Source organism: Hipposideros armiger, unplaced genomic scaffold (assembly GCF_001890085.2).
Source record: "Hipposideros armiger isolate ML-2016 unplaced genomic scaffold, ASM189008v1 scaffold_641, whole genome shotgun sequence".
NCBI classification, from domain to species: Eukaryota; Metazoa; Chordata; class Mammalia; order Chiroptera; family Hipposideridae; genus Hipposideros; species Hipposideros armiger.
The window spans coordinates 86,939-109,885 of NW_017731991.1; the positions used below are offsets into that span (position 1 = coordinate 86,939).

Consider the following 22,947-nt stretch of genomic DNA (forward strand, 5'->3'; position numbering starts at 1 on the left):
GAAAATCTCCTGCCTTCGATTTACGGGTGAATGGTTTAATTGGTTTAGAAAAGAACAGCCCACAGTAAATGTCTGAGAGCAAGGACCTCTGCAAAATATCTTGAAAAGAGGGAAAACAATCTTGTAAAGATTTTAATTACATCTGGAAGTGCAACCCTTCCCTTGAGCACGTCCACCCCCAAAAGCTCCATCCATCTGCTTGGCGACCAGTAGAGAATGAATGAAATCTGAAGGGTGGGTGGAGGAAAGGAGCGCAATAATAGCCTGCGAAGGGGTTGGTCAGCTCCGCGGCCCTCACAACGTCACCAAAGCTGGGGACTGTAAGGGACTATAAAGCGCGTGGCAGCACCCGAGCCTCACTCAATGCTCCAGCCGGTGCCCGGGAGTTCCCACCGGGGCGAACCCCGACATCCCTGTTGGTGACAGCCCCTAACTTCTCTTCCCGACCGCCTCATCCCGCTTGCCTGCCAGAGTCGCAAACTCCTCGGAGAAAGTGGTGCCTTTGCTCCCCATCACCTGCTGGTTCAACGCATTTCTTGACCAGCAAGGGGAGCGGTACCTTCTCCGCCACGCTTCCAGGGCAGGGGACAGGCGGGGGTGCTGAGGACTGCCCAGCCGCAAAGGAACCAGTAGGCAAAGAACTTCAGGGGAGTCGGCACCGACTGAGGGCGGGGGGCTGGGCAGATCCCAGGCTGCAGACCCGCGGCGATGGCCTCTCTGCCCTCAGCCACCAACTGGACGGTCGGCGTGGGAGGAGCGGGCGCCGACGCCGGGAACCTGAGCGCAGCGCTCGCGTCTGGGGCAACCGTGGGGGCGACTGAAGCTGAATGGCTGCACCAGCTAGTCCAAGCCGGCGACCTCTCCTCCTCGTCCTCCACGCTGGGATTTCCCGCGACTTCCCCGGAGCCTTTGCAGCCCCGGGCCAACCTCACCAACCAGTTCGTGCAGCCGTCCTGGCGCATCGCGCTCTGGTCCCTAGCGTATGGCGTGGTGGTGGCCGTGGCGGTCTTAGGGAATCTCATCGTCATCTGGATCATCCTGGCCCACAAGCGCATGAGGACCGTCACCAACTACTTCCTCGTGAACCTGGCTTTCTCCGACGCCTCCATGGCCGCCTTCAACACCTTGGTCAACTTCATCTATGCGCTTCACAGCGAGTGGTACTTCGGCGCCAACTACTGTCGCTTCCAGAATTTCTTTCCTATCACGGCGGTGTTCGCCAGCATCTACTCGATGACGGCCATTGCTGTGGACAGGTGAGGAGAAACCTGGGGAGGCAGCTGGGAGAAGGGGGCGAGAAGAGCAGAGCAAGGGGATAAGGTTACAAAGGAAATGGTGACAAGACGCGTTTGATTGAAGGAAAGGGATTAGGAAAGAGTTCTTGGAGAAAGGAGGTCACTAACCCATTTGTAGTCCTGCAGTGGCTGAACCAGTTTCTGCTTCTATGGCCTCCCCCACTCCACCCTCAGCCCTGATCCCTGTTAAGGGCATCTAGAGGGATTTAGGAGGGGAAGAAGGGAAACGGGAAAATCTGTCATTTCAAGCAAGACAATGTCAGCTAAAAACACTTAATACTAGCAAACTTTCTCAAGTGGCTTCAAACAACTGCTGCAAAACTTGTGTTCTCTATAAAATGTACTTTTTGGCCTTCTGAGTCTCTATCACTATTCTCTGAGATATGGATAATGGGTCACCTTCCACCCTTCCCTCCTCCGTTTTTTGCTGATTTTCATCTCCACCCATCACATTCTTCATCCTACCTCAAGGTTAACCCTGGTTTGGCACCGCTTGAGGAAGCATGCATTCTTCACAAGCAACAAGCTCCCTGCCAAAGGTTGCATCAGTTAGCAGTTTCCACAGTGTCTCGGGTTATATGTCACTTCTGGTAATCTGGGGAGGTTATCAGCTAGGGAGACCCTGGGCCTCCAAGATTGCATCCAAATCTTTCAGATAAAGGGCAACGAAAAGCCCACGGAATAAATGGTTAAGAAATGAAACACACTATTTTACAGCTGTTTCAGATAACTTTTTAGATTCTTCCCTCATCTGTAGTGGGGATTCTGAGATGGTCAAGCAGTTAAAAGAAGCCGGATTGACCTCCAACATTTTTTCTCATATTTAAGTTTTAAAAATTTCTGTGAGTATTTGCTTTCTCATATTGAACATTACAAATGATGCATGTTTGTGTTAAGACAATAGTAAACTCCCATCTGTTATTGAAAGCTAGTTACACTTTAATTCAACCTTATGCTAAAAATGACCACACCAGTTGATCCCAATCTTGGTTTTGTGGCTGGCAGCTGCGTGAGGAACACGTGGAATGATTTCACTTAAATTTCAAGTCTCAATATTCTCACCTGTGGAAAATAAAGAGCACTTTTATTACACTAACAAGCATGTTTCAAAATAAAATGAAGCTTAATATTCTTACTACACTAAGCCACCACTATTTTTAAAATAAGAAAAAAATAAGTTCTTTCTATAAGTCTATCCTCTGTGTTTACTATTTTGAAATAGTGAGCACAGAGATATTTATCAATGAATCTTTAGAGCCTATTTCAAATACCAGACCCAGAGGGTTAAACTGAAGGAGCAGTGGTTACTTGCCACTAACTAGGATATATAAGCACAGAATCACGCTTTTTACAGCCTTTGAAACTGTCAATCATCCCTTTGCCCTTTATCTCTGATCTTCCACATATGTCTCACTTCATTTTTGTAGGGACAAAAATAAGTAAGAACCAGCAAAATCAACCACAAATTGGGGAACAAGTGAAATTGCTTCTAACCTTGTTGTACCAAGATGTTCTTTTGGTTTGAGCATCTTCCTTTTTGTTTTGTTTTGGTTTCTTTTTTAATGTTTATTTTTTGTCTTTTCTCTTTCTTGTAAGCACGTGGTTTTTAATGTTGTGATCAAGAGGAGAGGTATTAGCATATCATGTTGTAAAATTCTCACAATTGAAAAGTTAATGATGCATTATGAAATTTGATGAAAATTTAGTATGTGTAAAATTGGTATTTCAAGTAAGAGGAAAATGGTTATTTTTCCATGTATTTTCTGCCAACATTTATACAAAATTGGAAATGGTCTTGGAGTTATTTTAATGGTTAATGTAATGCTGTTTCATTACACTCACCGGTTTGAAATTAATGAATACTTTACCACCTTTTTACTAGAAAACATTCAGTCACTAAAACTATACAATATTTATGGAGCATACAATTTGCAACAAAATCTGAAGCATACTCAGTTCAGATCTTTTTAAAAACTGTTATTTAAAGGAATACTCTTATTTGAGCAGACAACTGATAAAAAGAAATACAGAAATAGAGAAAAACCTGTTTAAGATCATTTTTAGAATCAAATACTATGCAAATAAAACAGCTATTAGAGCTCTCAATAGTTCACCAGTCCATGGAATCTTTCTGCAGTGGTGTCTTATCAAACATGAACTGGGAAAACTTGTATCTGTAGTTATTTTATAGATTTACATTTGCAAGGTGGACCCTTTTGAGGAAGTTAATTTGAGTCATGGTGCCTTTGGTTATGGTTGCATGGACTCCCTGCCCCATTTAGAACATAGTTAATAGTATATACTCATAGAAATTATATTTCCCTATATAATTAATACTTTGTTGAATTAACCATAAAGGTGATGTAATCCCTAATTAGTTCTTTTTGACAAAGGAATGCATCATTTAGACAGCATTGTGAACACTTGGCTTATTGAATTATGAGTGTTTTCTATCCCTATTTAATATAAACTAAATTATATCCTCCCAGTCCAAATGGAAAACATATCCAGCTCAACTCTGTCCCTCTGCCTAGAATCAGAAGGTCCTCTGAGCTTGAAAAGCACTTCCACTTTGACTCAGGCACATCTGGCTTCCTTTCAGCTGCAACAAAATGCGTGTAACCGTCTATGACCTTAGGAATTTTAGACCTTAGAAGGATTGTAAATGTTCCCTTCATGAACACCTACATTTTACAAATGGAGAACTCAAGCAAACAGTCCCACATTCTGCTGAGTAAAAGGCATTGAGTTTTCCTTGAAGTGTTTGGCACTTCATTCTGCACTGGAAAATTGTGTGCTTTCTACTTCTACTTTTATAGACATATAATATTGGTAACTACTAAAGATTTGAACGTGAGGTCAAAGGTTCTGGTCTTATCCTGAAATGTGTTACCTTCTGCTTTATTGGACATTTCTGCAAAACTGTGTTTTTATTGGCCCAAATCCATCCTTTGGTGCTATACAGTTCTTTGATGCATGAAAGGCTACTTCACCATTCCTACACACACACACACACACACACACACATGCTGAAATTATCTGCCAATGAGGAATCACTTTTTCTCTCCACCATCCTCCCCAAATTTTCCATTTTAAAATGTAACATTTAAATGTAATATTTATCTAAAAGATGCTAAGCTTTCCCAGCATCATGCAGTAGAGCCAATATTCAAACCATTGCAGTCCACTCTCAGGCCCATGCTCTTCTGAACCTCTACACTATTATGGCTGCAAAGAAGTCGTGATGACTCCAGAGTTTAATTAGACACTTATTTATTCAATTAAATTAGAATTTAGCACTTGTGTATGCTATATATCTTACATGTATATATAGCACATCTTACACATATATTACCTAAATTTTAATTGAGAATGTAGATGTTAGAAAATTATTAAAAGAACAGTTAATATAAGGCAAATATTGTCATTTTTTATTTATTTACAACATGTCTTATTCAATATATAGAGATATTAAAAAATGGAAAATATTTTTTTTCCATTTTCTAAGCACATTTCTGAGATTAAATTAGAAACACTAGGGAAGTTTATTAACATAGAGTTATGGACAATTTCAAGACACATGGTCCAGTATTGATTGGAATATTTAATTAAAGAATTTTTAAATAACATTCATTGTTTCTTACCTGAAAACCTTAGGGAAGTAATTTAATATGTTTCATTTAATAGTTCAAAAGCATTAGTAAAGATAGCAAAAAGTATTTTACATTATTCAAACCCAGGGACAAAACTGACATGAACAATTATTAAAAGAAATATTTAATCTAAAGGAACTAAGTTACATTTTGATTCTCCCCACCTCACCTGACAGAAAAAAGAAAGAAAAGAAAAAACAATGTCAACTCTTTGGTACAGAGCATGACAGTTTGTATTCCAAATAGATTTGGAAGAATGATCTTGTCCCTAATCTTTGCTCCGTTAACAGTTTCTTAATGACCAGTGTCATCTTCTAAGTGAAACTCTCTATCCCTGGGGCTCAGCTCTAAATCATCTATCCAGGATGATGAATTGTCCATACCTCTTCTCCCCTATGCCTCATAGCTCTGAGCATAAATTGTTTTTATTAAAGCTTGCTCCCTGGTACATTAAATAAATGCTGCAAAATAGACAACTGGGGTGTGCAGCCCCACTACTTCATTAGACACAGTCAGAGCCTGGCTCCCATTTTAGATTCAGCAGGATCTCTAACACATGAGGAATTTTTAGAGCATGGTTTAACAGTCTGATATGATTCTATATGTGCAATAGGTAGAGATGGATCTGATATGCTCTGAGTGGTGAGACATTGGATAATTGTATTTTCTTTTGCATTTTTTTTATAATTATCTGGAACAAAATACACTCCTTCAATGAGAAACAAAATAAATTATTAATTAAAGTTTTGAAGGTGGATGGTGGTGATGGGTGCACAACAATGTGAATTTACTTAAAATTGAACTTTACACTTAAAATATTTAAAATGGTAAATCTTGTGTATATTTTACCATAACAAAAAGTTTTAAAATATTAATTGATTAATAAATACTTTTTAAAAATACTTTTTAAAGACCCAATAATGACTCTGAGATACATGCCCAACAGTTTGGACTCCAGAAGATAACAACTTGACTAAAATTTATAGTGATAATTTTGTAGTAGATGTTTTATGACATTTTAAACATACTTTGTAGGCTGAATTAGAAATCATGAAGACAACTCTGACAAGCGAGTACTATTAACATTATAATAGATTATTTTGTAGGCTGTGACATCTTTTCCCCAGGAATTGTATAAAGATACTTCCCCCATGTGAAGTAATTTAGAAGCCTATATAAAGGTACAGGGGGATACATAGCTCAATGTTTCTATTATTTAGTTTGGTATGTGACACAGGTCTTTAAGTATCCACTTAAGTCCCCTATTCTGCGTTTGTATTATCATCTATGAGATTTTTTTTTTTACTTTACATCAGCCCAAGTATCAAGGTTATTTAAAATTCTCTTTTATGCACACCTGTAAATAAGGAAAATATGTATATAATCATATAACTAAGTAACAGTAGGCTCAATTGTGTCCTGGACCTGGCTTATACTGACTAGAGGGGATCAATTGTACACATTTTTTCCAACTTTGTATCCAGTGATATTACTTTGGTCAGTCGAAATCGTGGTAGGAGTATTTATATCACAGTAACTTGCAAACACTAAAAATCAGGAGTTTTCTCTATTTTTTTATCAATGTGCTTGTGGTTAAATATTTACCAACAAATGACTCACTGTGTTTTTAGTCACTCATTCAATAGATATTTACTGAGTGCCTTTCAAGTACTAAACATTGTATAGATATGGAGCACATTGAAATAAAAGTAGATATAGCTCATACCCTAGTGATACTGTAATTAATATCTCTAGCTTGAACTCCTTAGTTGTATTCGAGTCCTGAATCCAAACACCTAAATGACTTCACCCTTTGGAAATCTATTAGACATCTCAGACTTTACATGTCCCAAACTGAGTTCCTGACATTCTCTAAAACTTACTCTTCCTGCAGCCTTCTGAGCCTCAGGCCAAAACTCTTGGAAGTATTCTTGACTCATGTCCTCTTTTATACTCCATATCTAATCCATCAGTAAATCTAATTACTCCTACTTTCAACATATATGAAGAATCTAATCACTTCTTAAGATGTCTACCACTACCTCCCTAGTCCAAGCCAACATCATTTCTTACCTAAATGGTTCCCCTACTCCTACTCTTGTTCCCCTTTAGTTTATTCTCAAGGCCACAACCAGAGCAATCCTGTTAATAATGATCACGTCATATATTCCCTCTACAAATCTTTCAAAGGCTCCACAGTTCTCTCACGGTAGAAATTAAAGTCCTTACAGTGGTCTAGAAAAATTTCTAATAAGCGGTCATTTGTTACTTTGACCTCATCTCCTACTCACCACTCTGAGACTACTGTGCTCCATTGCTGGTCTCCTATTTCATCAATACACGAGGTGCATTTCCACCTCAGGATCTTCTGCTCTGTGTGAAACAGTCCCCCTCCAGATGCCACAGCACCCACGCCCTGCCCTACTTCTAGACCCTGACTATTTTAGATTGCTTTATTTTTTCTTTATCATATGTATCACTTTCTAAAATACTATATAATTAGCTCATCTGTAATGTTTATTGAGTTTTGTTGTTGTTGTTTTTTGTCTGCCTGCCCTACTAGACAGCCTTGTTCCATGAGAACAAGGCTAGACCTGTATTTCAGTTAAATTAATGTAAATAACAGATAGTGTCCATGGTAACTTTGAGAACACATAGCTGGGGGAAGCCCATTTACAGTGTTAGAGGAGAAAAACACAGAAATTGTAGAAGCATTTTAAAGTTCTTTATTTTATAAAAGAATAGAAAATATCTCCTAATAAATCAGCTATGAGTAGTTAATATCTAAGTAAAAATAAAACATTTAAAATTCTCTATACAACTTAATACATGATTAGCATATTAAGCTACATCATCTATAAAGAACAAGATTTGGACCTTTTCAAATTAGCATGAGGAACAATTTTGAAGACATCGAAGTACTCACAAAATTGAGTGTTTATGTTGAATAAGTACTATTAAGCACAATTCAGAATTCCCAGATAAATAAACTTATTGAATTTAAAAGATGTCACAGTACCATGTGTATTGATTTTTATACCTTCAAATTGAATGGATACATGGAGGTAGTTTCTTTTTCCAAAAAATGAACTACATGGTGTAAAATAAATTCAAAATTCTTAAACTATACATCATGTTTTCATTAGTTTAAAGTATTTTACTCCTTATATCAAAATTTTTTCAGTGTTTCTTCAACAAAGATGTACAAAATCTAAATTCCAAGTTGAAGGTTATATTATTTCAAAATCAAAGAAAACTAATGTAATCCAATATTGATATATATATATATATGTTCACTTATAGTTGACATACAATATTATACAACATCAGCTTCAGGTGTACAGTGCAGTGATCAAGCCTCTTCCCCATCCATGATGCGGTCTCCCTAGCAAGACATGTGACCACCTGACACCCCCAAAAATAGTCACAACACCATCAATTACATTCCTCGAACTGTCTTCCACATCCCTGTGGCAACACTGCAGCTACGTATTTATGCTGTCCAACCCCCTCCCCCCAATATTACTTTTTAAAAGTAATAGATTAAAAAGTATTTCCTGGGCCAGCCAAGTGGCGCATTGGTTAAGAGCTGGCTTGGGATGCCAGAGGGCTCTGGTTCGAATCCCACATATGAGGGCCAGTGACACTGCCCTCTACAGCTAAGATGCTGAACAACAGCTCGACCTGAAGCTGGGCTGCCCTGAGTCGCAGGTGATGGCAGGTGGGTTGCCATGGGCTACTGTGTGTAGCCGGCAGCCAGTGTGAGCGGCTGGCAGCCGGTGTGAGCTGCAAAGAGCCACCGTGAGCGGCTGTCCAGAAGCCGGCGACCGATCTGCCTCTCCCGGGAAGAACGCAATGATGGTGCCAACATGGGCCAGTGAAGCAACGTCCTCCACAACTAGACTGAAGAACTAAAGGACAGCAACTTGTTGTTCCCCTTCCCCCAATTCCCCAATTTAAAAAAAAAGTCTTTCCTATGTAAGAAATTACTGGCAATCCCCCTTCACCAATTATAAACCATTGCTGATGAATATCTTTAATGAACAAGAGTAAAACAGGTCTCCTTAGAAACATATAAAAAGATACCAGTTTTAAAGTTTTAGAAGCTCACAAATACAATGCATACACTGAAGATTTTATTTATAATATATAATATAACATAAACCGGGGGGAGTGCCAAAAAAATGTATACAAGTGGATACTTTGGTCAGCATTGCTCAAGCAGTAGTTCGCCGTAATCAGAAGTGTCTGGACGCTGATGATAACCACTTTGAGCACCTCTTGTAATTGCAGAAGTCAAACATGACTTGTATTCATCTTTTATTATCAGTGTATATTGAGTATTACAATTTTAGTACACTTTTTTTCTTTTTAATATGAATATACATTTTTTGGCACCATGTGTATATGTGTGTGTATACAGTTGACCCTTGAACAACATAGGTTTGAACTACGCAGTTCCACTTATATGTAGATTTTTTTAAATCTGCATTTATGCTAAGTGAAATAAGTCAGAGAAAGACAAGACAAATACCAAATGATTTCACTTATATGTGGAAACTAAAAAAACAAACAAACAAAAAAAACAGAAATAGACTCATAGATACAGAGAACAAACTGAAGGTTGCCAGAGGAGAGGGGAGTGAAGGGATGGGTGGAAAAGGTGAAGGGGAATAAGAGGGATAAACTTCTAGTTGTAAAATAATTAAGCCACAGGGATATAGTGGACAACATGGAATATAGTTGATAATGTCATAATAACTTTGCACGGTCATAGATGGTTAATAGACTCATCATGGTAATCATGTCATAAGGTATATAAATATTGAATCACTATTTTGTACACTGCAAAGTAATACAATACTGTATGCCAATTATAATAATTTTTTAAAATCTGCTTTTAAGTGGATCCACACAGTTCAAACCCACATTTTCTTAAGGGTCCAATGTATTTTTGATCCATGGCTGGGAATCCACCCATGGGGAAGGCTGCCTTAAGGTATACACAGATTTGCGGATTTTCAGCCACATGGGTAATCAGTGACTGACCCCTGCATTGTTCAAGGGTTAACTGTATATCATATATTTGCATAAACATTATCAATTCTATATGCACATTTCTCACTTAGCACAAATTATAGTTACTAAGATTTAGTTGTATAACACCAGTCCCCTCAACAGCATAGCTAAAATTTTCATTTCCATGTCAACTTAGCTCTGAGTACGTGCATAAAGTACAAAATTAGCTGCTAGCTCTTGAGTCCATTAATTACTACACAAATAACAGACATCTGTCATAATCAGTGACCAATCATATTCTCTTTTACAAAATCTGTTACTGATTGGTCACTGATCTTCTGTTAGTTCACTCTCAGCCAGCAAAGCACATAGTCTCACTGACTCATTGACTTTCAGTAATAAACTCAAATGACAGAATGGCTAATGAAAAGAGGGATTTGTCAGCAAAAATAAAATTGTAGTGAAAAAATTAAAAGTGACAACACTGAAAGTGATTTTCCAATCACACCATTAGCTACCTCAAGGTTGAGAAGATTCAGTTCTATGTTTGTTTTTTTCTGATAGCTTTATATCTCACATTTAAATATGATCTATTTGAAGACAGTTTTTGTTTATGGTGTAAAATAGTATAATTCATCTGTTTGCACGTGGATATTCAATTGTCCAGTGCTGTTTGTTGAAAGGACTTCAGTTTCCCCCTATTGAATTGCCTTGACATATTTGTCAAAAATCAATTGAACATAAATGTTAAGAGTTTATTTCTGGACCCATGGTGCTTCTGTTTCATTGATCTATATGTCTATTTTTATGTCAGTACCACACATTTTTTATTTTTATTTTTAAAATTGCAGTTGACACACAATATTGTATTAGCTTCAGGTGTACAATACAGTGATTAGACATTTATACAACTTAAGCAGTGATCACCCTGAAGTCTAGTACCCATCTGATACCATACATAGTTATTACAATATTAACTATATTCCCTATGCTCAGTACTACACACTATCTTGATCAGTGTAGCCTGGTAATACATTTTGAAATATGGAAGTGTAAGTCCTTCAACTTTGTTCTTATTTAAAAAAATTTTTTGACTATTCTAGGATATTTGTATTTCAAAATTATTTTTTGGATTCATTTCTTTAATTCTGGAATTAGAATAGGGATTCTCATAAGGATTGTGTTGAATCTTTTACTCAGTTTGGGAAGTATTGTCAGCTTAACAATACTGAATCTTCCAATCCATGGACATGGACTGTGTCTCCTATTGAGGTCTTTTATTTCTTTCAGTAGTTTCCAATGTACAATTCTCAATTATTTTATTAAATTTATTCCTAAGTATTTTATTTTATTTTTTGTGCTATCGAATGGAATTTAAAAGTTTATTTTCAGATTGTTAATAGGCAGTGTATAGAAATTGATTGAAATTGTATCCTGTGACCTTCATGACCTTATTAATTCTAATGGGTTTTGGTTTGTGTGAGTTCATTGAAATATTCAATATGGCAGATCATCTAATCAATAGCAGATCATCTAATCTGCTAATAAGAATGATGCCTTTTTCAATCTGATGCCATTTATTTATTTATTTATTTATTTATTTATTTATTTATTTATTTATTTGCCTGAATGATTACCCTGTCTAGGATCTCCAGTATAATTTTGAATGGAAGTGATAAAATCAGACATCCTTGTCTGTTCCAGCTCATAGGGGGGAAAAATTAGGTCTTTAGCAATTAATTATGATGTTAATTGTAATTTTTATCAATTCACTTTATCAGGTTGAGAAAGTTCCTTTCTATTTCTAGTGCATAGTGAGTTTTTGTTATGAAAAGCATTTTGTCAAATGCTTTTGCCTTTGTTGATATGATCATTGGTCTTTGTTCTTCCTTCTAATACTATGGTATATTCATTAATTGATTTTTGAGATCAACCTCGAATTTCTGAAATAAATCCTACTTTTTTCAAGATGGATAATACTTTTTGTATGTTCCTGAAATTTTTGTTTGCTAATATTTTGTTTAGGAAGATGGCATCTGTATTTACGAGTAACATTTGTCTGTGACTTTTTTTTCCTTGTGATATCTTTGGCTTTTTCAAAATTGAGGTATACTTGACATATACCGTTATAGTAGCTTCAGGTGTACAAGATTTTATATTTGTTTATATTGCAAAATGATCACAATATGTCTAGTTAACATCTGTCACCATACATAGTTACAATTTTTTTTCTTGTCATGAAAACTCTTAAGATCTAGTCTCTTAGCAACTTTCAAGAATACAATACAGTGTTATTAATCATAGTCACTAAACTGTACATTACATCCTCAGGACTTATTTATTTGATAATTGGAAGTTTGAACCTTTTGACTTCCTTTCTGATTTTTAAATTATTTATCATTAGAGATACTATAAATAGCAGAAACTAATCTGTAACATTAAGTTTTATATAGCCAATATAGAAAACCACTTTGAAATCTGTCTGAAATTTTGAGGAGAAATTGTTTCATGTAATGTTCACTAATGAGGTAGCGTTTTTTATATAAATTATTTTATAATTACTATAAATAATTATAATTTAAAGGTTAAATGATTTATATAAAAAACTCTTAGAATAGTTCCTGGTATATAGTAAACATTTAACAGGTGTTAGCAATTATTGCTTTTATTGTAAAAAAATCTAAATTTTTATTTAGAGTTTTTCTCTCTCCTCTGTGCTGTAGAGAAGCTGGCCTTCTCTCATGCTTCAAATATCTCATGCTTTCTCCAGCCTCAGGACTCGAGGTTCTATTTTCTCTTCTAATCCCACCTTCATCTAATTAATTCCCACTTATCCTTCTAATCTGATGTTATTTCCTTGGGGGAGGTCACACCTCAGGTCTCTACCATCATTTCAATCTATACTCCAGGTTAGGTCAAATTCTCTATTTTATGCTTTATAAATTACTAGTACATGTCCTCATAATATCACAGTGTATACAATGTGAACAATTTTATTCAGCAGAATCCCCAAATGATTGGGCTAGACAGATTAGCCTAATGAGGCTAATGAGAAGATGGGGGACTGGGCTAAACTTCTCAAGGGGCTGTAAGTGACAGAGTCACCCATGGTGCATGTAAGATCTGAGAAAATGGCAGAATATAATGTGAATATAACAAAATGAAGAAAGTCAAGTTTGGAAACATCAGGGTGAAGAATGATGGTGTATTTGCCCTTCCCCTAAACTTGCAAATCCAATAAAACTTTGAAATCTGAAATGCTTTCTATAATTGGATTTCTTTTGGAAATCATAGTATAACTTTACACCCAAGTTCACACTGGGTGAGGTGAATATATTTTATACAGATTCAAGAATGGCAACAAAGGATACCAAATAGGTCAGGTGGGAATTTTTAGAAATCAGGGAGGAGAGTGCTGAACTCACACAGGCCATTATACAAAAGCTCCAATGGAACTTTAACCTAATATCCAAGAAGCAATGTTGTCCAAAGTGACATTTAGGACATTTAGGTAACAATTTCTTACATATTTTCTGACTATTTTAACAATGTATTTCTGCATTGGACTCAGAACTCCACAAGAGCAGGAACCACATCTATTTTGTTCATCAATATAGCCAAGGAATGTTACACAACCCTGGAAAACAGTCAGCATTCAAGTAATGGTTGAAAATAAAGTTAATGTTCAATAAATAAATAAGTGAATAGGTAAGCCTAATTGCTAAATTTATCTTTTAAAATATTTTAAAATTACATTTGACATACAATATTATATTAGTTTCAGGTTTTCAACATAGTGATTAGACATTTATATAACTTACAAAGTGATCACCCTGATAAGTCAGTACTCATCTAATACCATACATAGTTATTACAATATGATTGACAATATCCCATATGCTGTATTTTACATCCCTGTGACTGTTTTTATAACTGGCAATTTGCACATCTTAATCTCTTCCCTTTTTTCTCCCATTATCTCCAACCCCTTTCCCATATGGCAACCATCAAAATGTTCTCTGTATCTATGAGTTTGTTTCTGTTTTGTTTGTTTGTTTTGCTTTTCAGAGTCCACATATAAGTGAAATTCTATGGTATGCCTTTTACTGTCTGACTTATTTCACTTAGCATAATACCATCTAGGTCTATTTATGTTGTCGCAAATGGCAAGATTTCATTTTTTTATGTGGCTGAGTAATATCCTTTTGTATATATGAACCACAGATTTTTTTTATCCATTCATCTATTGATGGACACTTTTTGATATCTTGGCTATTGTAAATAACACTGCAATGAACATAAGGGTAGCATATGTCTTTTCGAATTAATGGTTTGAGTTCCTTCAGATAAATACCCCAAAGTGGAATTTCTGGGTCCTTGTCTGTTGTTATAGCCTTTGTTTTAAAGTCTATTTTGTGTGATAAGTATTGCTACCTCAGCTTTTTTTTTTGGTTTCCATTTCATAATTGCTAAATTTAAATTGATAGCATATACAATGAAAGTCAAATATTTTCACTTTTTTTATATCTTATTTTTTAAACATAAATTTCCTTAAATGCCAATGTATAAATTTTATTTATATAAATCAAAAACTTTGAGTAAGTGAATAAGTGATTTGTATTTTGCTGGGTAATATTTTGAAGTTCCTATCATATGTGTACATGCATATGAACACAGAGTTACTTTCATGAATGTTCATTCACTTTAAAATTCACTGAGATAATATTTATAATTAATTGACTCATTCTTAAGTTCATTTAAAATATTTATGAAAAGTCACATGATAAAATTTGTCTAACATATGCAATTTCAAAAGAAGTTTTATTTCTAGTGATTTATCAAAACAGAAAATGCCCTCACATCAAAGGCCAGAAAGTTGAAATTTTACGGGTCATGAGCAGCTATTGCAACTAGTCTTTATTTTACACAGACAATAGCCATATATCATTTTATATTTGGGATTTACAGACTAATGCATTGTCTGCTGTGGCCAGAAGCAATTTGGAAAACAGCAAATCCATATCATTTCAGGCAAATATTCTTTGCATGGTTAATATAGTCAAGTAAACATCTGAAGACTGCACTCTGTCATCATGCCAAATGTTAAAATGTGTAGAAGCACATAAAGATCCAAAAACAGAGCTCAATAAAAATACTATCAAGGAGAATTATACCATATACCAAACAATTACAAAATAGAAAATGTTTACTTATTGTGAGTGATGTCAAAAATCTATTGTGCAAAAAAAAAAAAAATCAAAGCAAAGAGTAAACACTCCTTCAATTATATCAGAAAAAAAGTAAGTGGTAAAGGAAAGTGGTCTAATATAATATTAAACTGGAAAGGAAAACTGTTTAAAATGTCATTAAAAATATAAGCTTCCAATGGATGTTTCTGAGAATTTCAGCATCTGCAATATAAAAGAAAATAAAAAGTGACTTTGGAACTTGTTTAGGTGATGTGCTAATTGGTACAGCAAAGAATTCAGTCTTAGCTGTTACTTATGAAATGATCATACTCAGGAGACTAACATATTTGAGAATCTGGGGAGGAAAGAATTGTAGTGAGAAGCTCAGACAAAAACTAGGAAAAGTTAAAGTGATCACATCAAAGAATATATTTCTTTAAAGGGAGAATAAAGTACTGACAATCATTTGAGTCAATTTATATCTTGTATTCAATTATTTCTTCTCAAGGTCCAGGGGATGTTTATCTGGATGAGCCTAAGAATCCATTTTCTTTATGCCTACTGTTGAGAAAATTATTATTGCTGGACAGAGTCACAGAATAGGAAATACTGATGCCATAAGGAATTCCTAATTACCCATTTCAAAGTGGTCTTCAGCAGTGCCTGGCAAATCTGCCTACTTCTTTGGCCAACAGGCTGTCCCTTTCTGCAATATTTCAGCATTTTAAAATTTTCCTCAAACCATACTGTAAAATTCAGTCTTCAGTTGTAACACTCTGTTTGAAGCATCACAATCATCTCTCACCCACACCAAAACAACAGCCAGGAAACTTGTTTCCCTACTTCCATTCTTTCCCTCTTTCAGTCCATTCCCTAGACTAAAACTGATTATTCTCCTTCTCTGATTGAATCGCCTCAGTTACTTTCCATAAAACAAAAATCTATAACCTGCACTACATTGTCCCAAAGCACTTTCCCTCTTCATTTTCTGTATTTCAATTACAGTAGCCTTTAGTTGCTCAAGTGTACAATGCTTCTCCTACCCTTACCCATCATATTGGTTTCCTAGGGCTGCTGTAACCAAGTATAATATCACAAACTGAATGACTTATTATAAAACAACAGAAATCGATTGTCTCAAAGTTCTGCAATCTGGAAATCTGAAATTAAGATGTTGGTCAGGGTCATGCTGCCTCTGACACCTGTAGGAAAATTTTTGCTGTCCTCTTCCTACTTCCTGGTGCTTTCCTGGCCGTCTTTGGCATCCCTTGGTTTGTAGATGCATCATTCAATCCTCTATCTTTACATGGCATTCTCTAAGTGTTTCTCTATTTCCAAAAGTCTCTTTTGTACCAGTCATTGGATTAGGACTCACCCTAATGACCTCATTTTAGCTTGATTATATGTAACTATATATAAAGACTCTATTTCCAAATAAAGTCACATTTTGTAATATTGGGGGTTAGGACTTCAATATGTTTTTTTTAAGGGACACAACTGAACCCATTAAAGCCCACCATTAACAAAGGAGTTTTTTACATGTTGTTTGTTCTCCCAGAAACCTTCTTTGCAACCCTCACCTTTCTGTCACCCTTCCAGCTTTCAGCCCAGAATGACTTTTTTTTTAGGGACGATGGATTCACAATCCAAATAAGTTTTCCAGTAAACGCATTCACTTGGCCATATACCTTGCCTTTGTAACATTTATCATATTGTAATTTTACATTTTTTGGTGAGATTCTTTCATGGTAGCTGTCTGCTTCACTAGACTGTGAACTCTGTGAAGGCCATCTTTCCTCACTCTTGTATCACTACAGTGTCTGGAATGTTACACTAGGCATTCGATAAGTGTTTGGCTGAATGAATAAATAATAGATCAGACCAGAAATGACAAAAATGTCAGTTTGAAGTTTCAAAATTTCTACTTTTACTGAAGCATTAGTGAGAACATAAAGTGTTTCCATATAATATTCTACCAGTAAGGATATAATTTCTCGATCACTAAACTAATTGGCTAAAAAAAATCAATGTGAAATTGCAGTGTATTTTAAATTATCCATGCTACAGAAGCTGTATAGGACTCTAACCCTGCTCATGTCATTCAACTTCTCTTTTTAGTCTCAAAAAATCAACTGTATAAATACCCAAATTGCGTTCATAAATTCCAGGGCAAGAAAAAAAGCAAAAGACTGTGACAGATATTCAGTTCAGTAAAAAACAAAAAATTATATTGATAAGTTCTGTGGTTGACTCTGGAAACACCCCCAAAACAACAATTCAATATAACGAGAAATATTATGGTGAGTTATAATCAGCAGCATTGGAAACAAAAATGCCCAACTACAATTACTGCCTTTATACTCATGTGTTTCACTTTTATTTCTTATATTGCATGTAAATGCTTTTAGATTCCTAAGGCAAAATGCAACTTCTCATTCTTTGGAAGGCATCTACCATATATACCAGGCATGCCAAAAAGAATGTATACAAGGGGACATTTTGGTCAACGTTGCTCAAGCAGTAGTTGGCTGTAATCAGAAGTGTCTGGAAGCTGATGGTAACCACTTTGAACACCTCTTATAATTGCAGATGTCAAAAGTGACTTGTATTCATCTTTTGTTATCGGTATATAGTATTACAATTTTAATAGTTTTTTCCTTTCTTAAAATGTGTATACATTTTTTTTGGTATCCTCTGTATTTTCCTTCTCTTCCACAATTCCTTCTGTAAATGGTTCTATTCAAAGCCTCAATCTGTATCTATATGGCAGAACTGGTTTAGAATTTCATCTCTTACCATCTGGGTCATTGTGAACAATTTACTTAATTTCTCTGAGCCTCAGTTTTTTTTCTGCAAAATAGAGATAATATTATTTGGTTGAATGGATTATTCTTGATATTAAACAGACAAAGTATGTAATAAATTGCCTGGTCATGGTTAGCAATCAATAAATTTGCTACTATCTTCATCAACATAAGCATGAGAGGTGAATTTTAAACAGTTTTCAGTTTCAAACACATGAATTTTATATTCTTTCTATGGTCCACTTTATTTTCTTAAACCAAGGTACTACTTTTATAATTATGTTTTATATCCAACATTCACTATTATGTATTAACTGTCATATGTAATCAATTAAGACTATTTTCTTAAAGTAAATTACAATTAAGTTAATATTATGAACAGTATATAGCTAAGCTCAATACATCTACTGAAGATCTAATTCTGCCTAATTATTACAAAAGCACAAAGCAATAAAGAAATTTTAAAATTATCTTCATTTTGAAATATTTATTCTTATGGTTAAAATGTTTTTGGCTTGAGTAATACTCATCCTTTGATGAAAGTGTTACCTTTGAAAATTTTGCATAAATCAAAATGTATTCAAGAAACATAAAATTGCCAACAGTAAAAATAAAACAATTTAAATAATGTGTTTTGTTGCTAAAAATGCAAAACTATGATTAATTTGTTGTACTTTATTTTCTGCTCTATTAGCCATACTTTGGCAATTAACCACATTATCCAATTTAAAACTGGAATTTGATTCTCTCAGACATATTGTTACAGATGAATAAAGCTTGACTTTTGTTACCATATTCAGAGACTTTAAAATTTGCCAAAAAGTTGCACTCTAAAAATCATATGTGTGTTTTTTAGAGCCTCAGTACATATTTTATAACAATTATGTTATATATAGTTACATAGACACTGTGAAGATTTTCAAGATGCAGTATGAAATCAATTTTGGAGGTAACAGGAAGACATAGGCTCAATCACCCTTTCTTCACCCTTATCTGAATCCTGAACTTGTCTTGATGCTTTTAGATGGAAATGTTGATAGTATCCTTCATACAGTTTCCTCATCTTTGTCGATCATATACTAGATATTATCCACATTATCTCTAGACATTTTTTTTAAAAAGTTAATCATACAGAAGTATAAATGGAAGTCTTGAGATACAGAATTCATATTTCTAAGCAGTTATCACTCATCTTTCCAGTTCCATTCAGCAGACATTTATGAATTCTGATAACATGTGAGGCACAGCACCAAATAATCAATACCTTTCACTTAACATTATTTCTATTGATTGTGACTTCACCCCTAAGAGGTGGGTATTCTTATTTCTATTTTTAAAATAATGAAGCTGAGGTTCAAAAAGGTTGAATAAGTGACAGAATAGGATCTGAACCTCAATTTGCCTGATTCCTAAGACTATGCTATAATTATCATTCTATGCTGCCTCTATACAAGCAAAATCCTTATCAACTTGTTTACTGGAAGAGAGGTAACCCTGGCCATTGAAACACCTTTGAAATTCCTTTTTAAGCTTTGCTAACAAGAGACCAACAGAATGGCTTTGCTTGTTTTTATATAGGTATATGGCCATTATTGATCCCTTGAAACCCAGATTGTCTGCCACAGCAACCAAGATTGTCATCGGAAGTATTTGGATTCTAGCATTTCTACTTGCCTTCCCTCAATGTCTTTACTCCAAAACAAAAGTCATGCCTGGCCGTACTCTTTGCTACGTGCAATGGCCAGAAGGTCCCAAGCAACATTTCACGTAAGTTAATTCTCTATTACGATTTTCAATGCAAATTATGGACTACAGGTTGGGAGCAACAATTAAGCAAGTAAGACATAGACATTTCTCTCAAGGGCTTGCACTTTACTTGGGAAAAGAGACCATGTAAAAATACTATCATATATTATGATATGGTCAATAAGTTGGCTTAAGTTATAAAGGTTTCTAATTGGAAAAATGTGATGACTTCTATATGAGATAGCTCTGGAGAGTTTCCTGGAGGAGATGATAAGCTCACTGGAGATGAAAGCAATGCACAGAGGAGAGGAAAGTTGTTATTGATTGAGAAATCAATGAGAAGGATGGAACTGAAGCCCAAAAGTGTCAATTGCTCTTTTAGGAAGCCCAGCTGAAGAGAAGGGGAGTCCTGGTAGATTCATGGTTGCGTTCTTTTGTTTTAATGTTAAAGAAACTTAAACACTAGGTTAGAAAGGAAATAGGAACGCTATATGATAGAATTTGAAAGTCATATTTTGGACCAACCTTAGGAAAAGCAAGTGGGAAAAAAATTGTGCAATTGTTTGCATCTCGTTTTTTATTCTGATCATTTAAATTTTATTTCAATACTATTCTTATTTAGTGACTAATTTTTCCCTTTAAAAATAATAAGAAATACCATGATCATCTATTAAAGCATCCATTTTATCACACTCTGCTCTAACTAGAGTCCAGATTTTTTAAAAATTAGTTTCAGATGTACAAAACAGCATAGTGATTAGACATTTTTATACCTCACAAAGTGATAATCCCAATAAGTCTATTACTCATCTAACACTGTACATAATTATTACAATATTATTGACTATATTCCCTGTCCTGTACTATATATCCCCATGACTATTTTTTTAATTATAGTTGACATTCAATATTTTTTATATTACTTTCAGGTGTACAGTGTAGCAGTTAGACATTTATATAATTTATGAAGTGATCCCCCGATAAGTCTAGTACCCATCTGATATACATAGTTTTTACAATATTATCGACTATATTCCCCATACTGTAGTCCCGAATTTTAAAAACATTAGGAAGTATTTACTGAAGGAAAATCAGGCAGCAGTTATTAAACTGAGTACTGCATTCTATCCATTATTGCTAGTAAATCTTCACTGAAAAACAAAATAAAATGGATTCTAATAATAAAATTAAATTATTTATTGACTGAATCATTTCCCCATTGACTTTAAGTCAATATTTAATAAGCTGTCAGGAAATGGGAAAGCAAGGAGTTTTAAGACAAAAAAAGACACCGGTATTGAGAAGACTAGTATACCAAATTCTTTAATTACTTTAAAGCCTTCCTAAGACAGTGGAAGCCATGCAAAATTTATACAAATTCTAATTGGGTTGTTATATTATTGGTTGTTATCCTATTCCTCTCTAACTGTATCCTTATAATTTTGACTGAAAGCTATGAAATCCTAAAATTTAGTTTGATAATTTATAGTATCATGACTTTGGTGTGACTAACAAGTCTGTATGTTATTTATAAAGTTAATAATGAAATCAAATGTGCCGTGACTTTGGAAAAAATGCATGTAAATGTCATTATCTGATTTTTAAAACCATAGTCAAAAAGCTTGTGGTTTCAATGTGGCTCACAGTATTTGATAACATTTTTTTTCCTTTGGATGAAAAAGTTTATTTCAAATATGACTGATGTTACAGGGATATATACAGCAGTTTTACACAGGAGTAAATATGTCAGTTGATTAGTTTCCTGTCCCATCTCTTTTCCTCTGATGAGACATTTAATTAGGTTAGCTCAACAATTACCAAGCAGAGGAAAGTGGTTCAGCCTGAATCTCTAGGCAAGAAGGGGCCACGTGTAGTTTAAATGAGCACTGCAGCTCAGCCATGGTTTTCATGTATAAAGCAAAGATTGCCAAAATCAACTGGTAACATTTGGACAATTGTAGGTGGCAATAACATGATATTTTATAGATTTATGAAATGAGGACTTAAAGAAAATATAGAAATAGTCTTTGGAGTTTTCAGTTATGATTTGAAATGGAATGAATTCAAAGTACCACTATTTTATCCCAATATGCTCCTCAGCAAGTATTTTTCTTATTTCTTGCAGTTACCATATTATTGTCATTATACTGGTGTACTGTTTCCCATTGCTTGTCATGGGCATCACATATACCATTGTTGGAATCACTCTTTGGGGAGGAGAAATCCCAGGAGACACCTGTGACAAGTATCATGAGCAGCTAAAGGCTAAAAGAAAGGTACTGTTCCATATAATTTACCCAGCATTTGTGTAAATTGTGGCACATCAGAGGGAAAACAATCCTTCTTATGTCATTTTAAGATAACATGATTGATGCTTTCCATCAATTTTATCTTTTACTTCGTGTTTGTATTCTATAAGGCACTGACCATATGCAGTAGCAGTGTGTGATAGATTAGTTACTTCCTTACAGAAAGACTTTTCATTATCTTTTGCCGAGTATTCTCAATTACTCCACCAGAAACTTCTGAAATTCACATTAAACAGAGTCCCAGTTCACTCTATCTCTACAGCTCTACCTATCTTTGCCCTTTATTGAACAGAAGGCTCCTGATGTACTCTATAACCTTCCAGAAGCTTCCTTTATCCCAAGAATGGTATGTCGCCTAGTATGTGCTATATTTCCTGATATCCATTTATCTGTCTCTCCCTCCCTCCCTTCCCCACAGCCCTCATCCCCTTCCTCTCTCCCCATCCGGTTTCTGCACAGCCATCATGGATGTCTGATTAAAAGATGAGAGTTGCATTAATAGTCTTCTACTACTTATTGGGTGACATTATAAAGCTTGTTTCTGAACATTCACATTAAACAAGAAAAACATCTAAAATTACTATATTGATATTGTACTAGGATTTTTTTTAATTAATTTTTTTTCTGACTACCATTATGTGACTGAGTGAGATTTTTGATAAATTTATGGAGTTGAAAGGAATCTTAGAGTCATCTATTCCATCTTCCTCTCTCCAGTTGATGTGTACCTAATACAAATCGGAGAGGATCTTCCAAGGATAAGAGTTATACTAATTATGTGAATTATTATTTATTGCATTTATAGTTCATTTATTTGTGGAGAACTGTTATCAACTACATGGACACATCCCTTAAAAAACAATCAACAATTTTAAAACCACTTACCTACAAATACTCACTTAACAATTATCAATCAGGTTTTAAAAATCTAA

At 35.0% G+C, this 22,947-nt stretch overlaps 1 protein-coding gene across 1 annotated transcript in view; it reads left to right on the forward strand.

The window, feature by feature from the left end:
• The first annotated feature begins 173 nt into the window (after window positions 1–173).
• The window catches only part of TACR3 (tachykinin receptor 3), a 57,668-nt gene continuing 34,894 nt past the window's right edge, over window positions 174–22,947 (forward strand). The window contains exons 1-3 of the mRNA XM_019625874.1: window positions 174–1,256; window positions 19,539–19,727; window positions 21,832–21,982. Of these exons, the coding sequence (XP_019481419.1) occupies window positions 709–1,256; window positions 19,539–19,727; window positions 21,832–21,982 (888 nt within the window). The 5' untranslated portion in view covers window positions 174–708. The remainder of the gene's footprint in view (window positions 1,257–19,538; window positions 19,728–21,831; window positions 21,983–22,947) is intronic.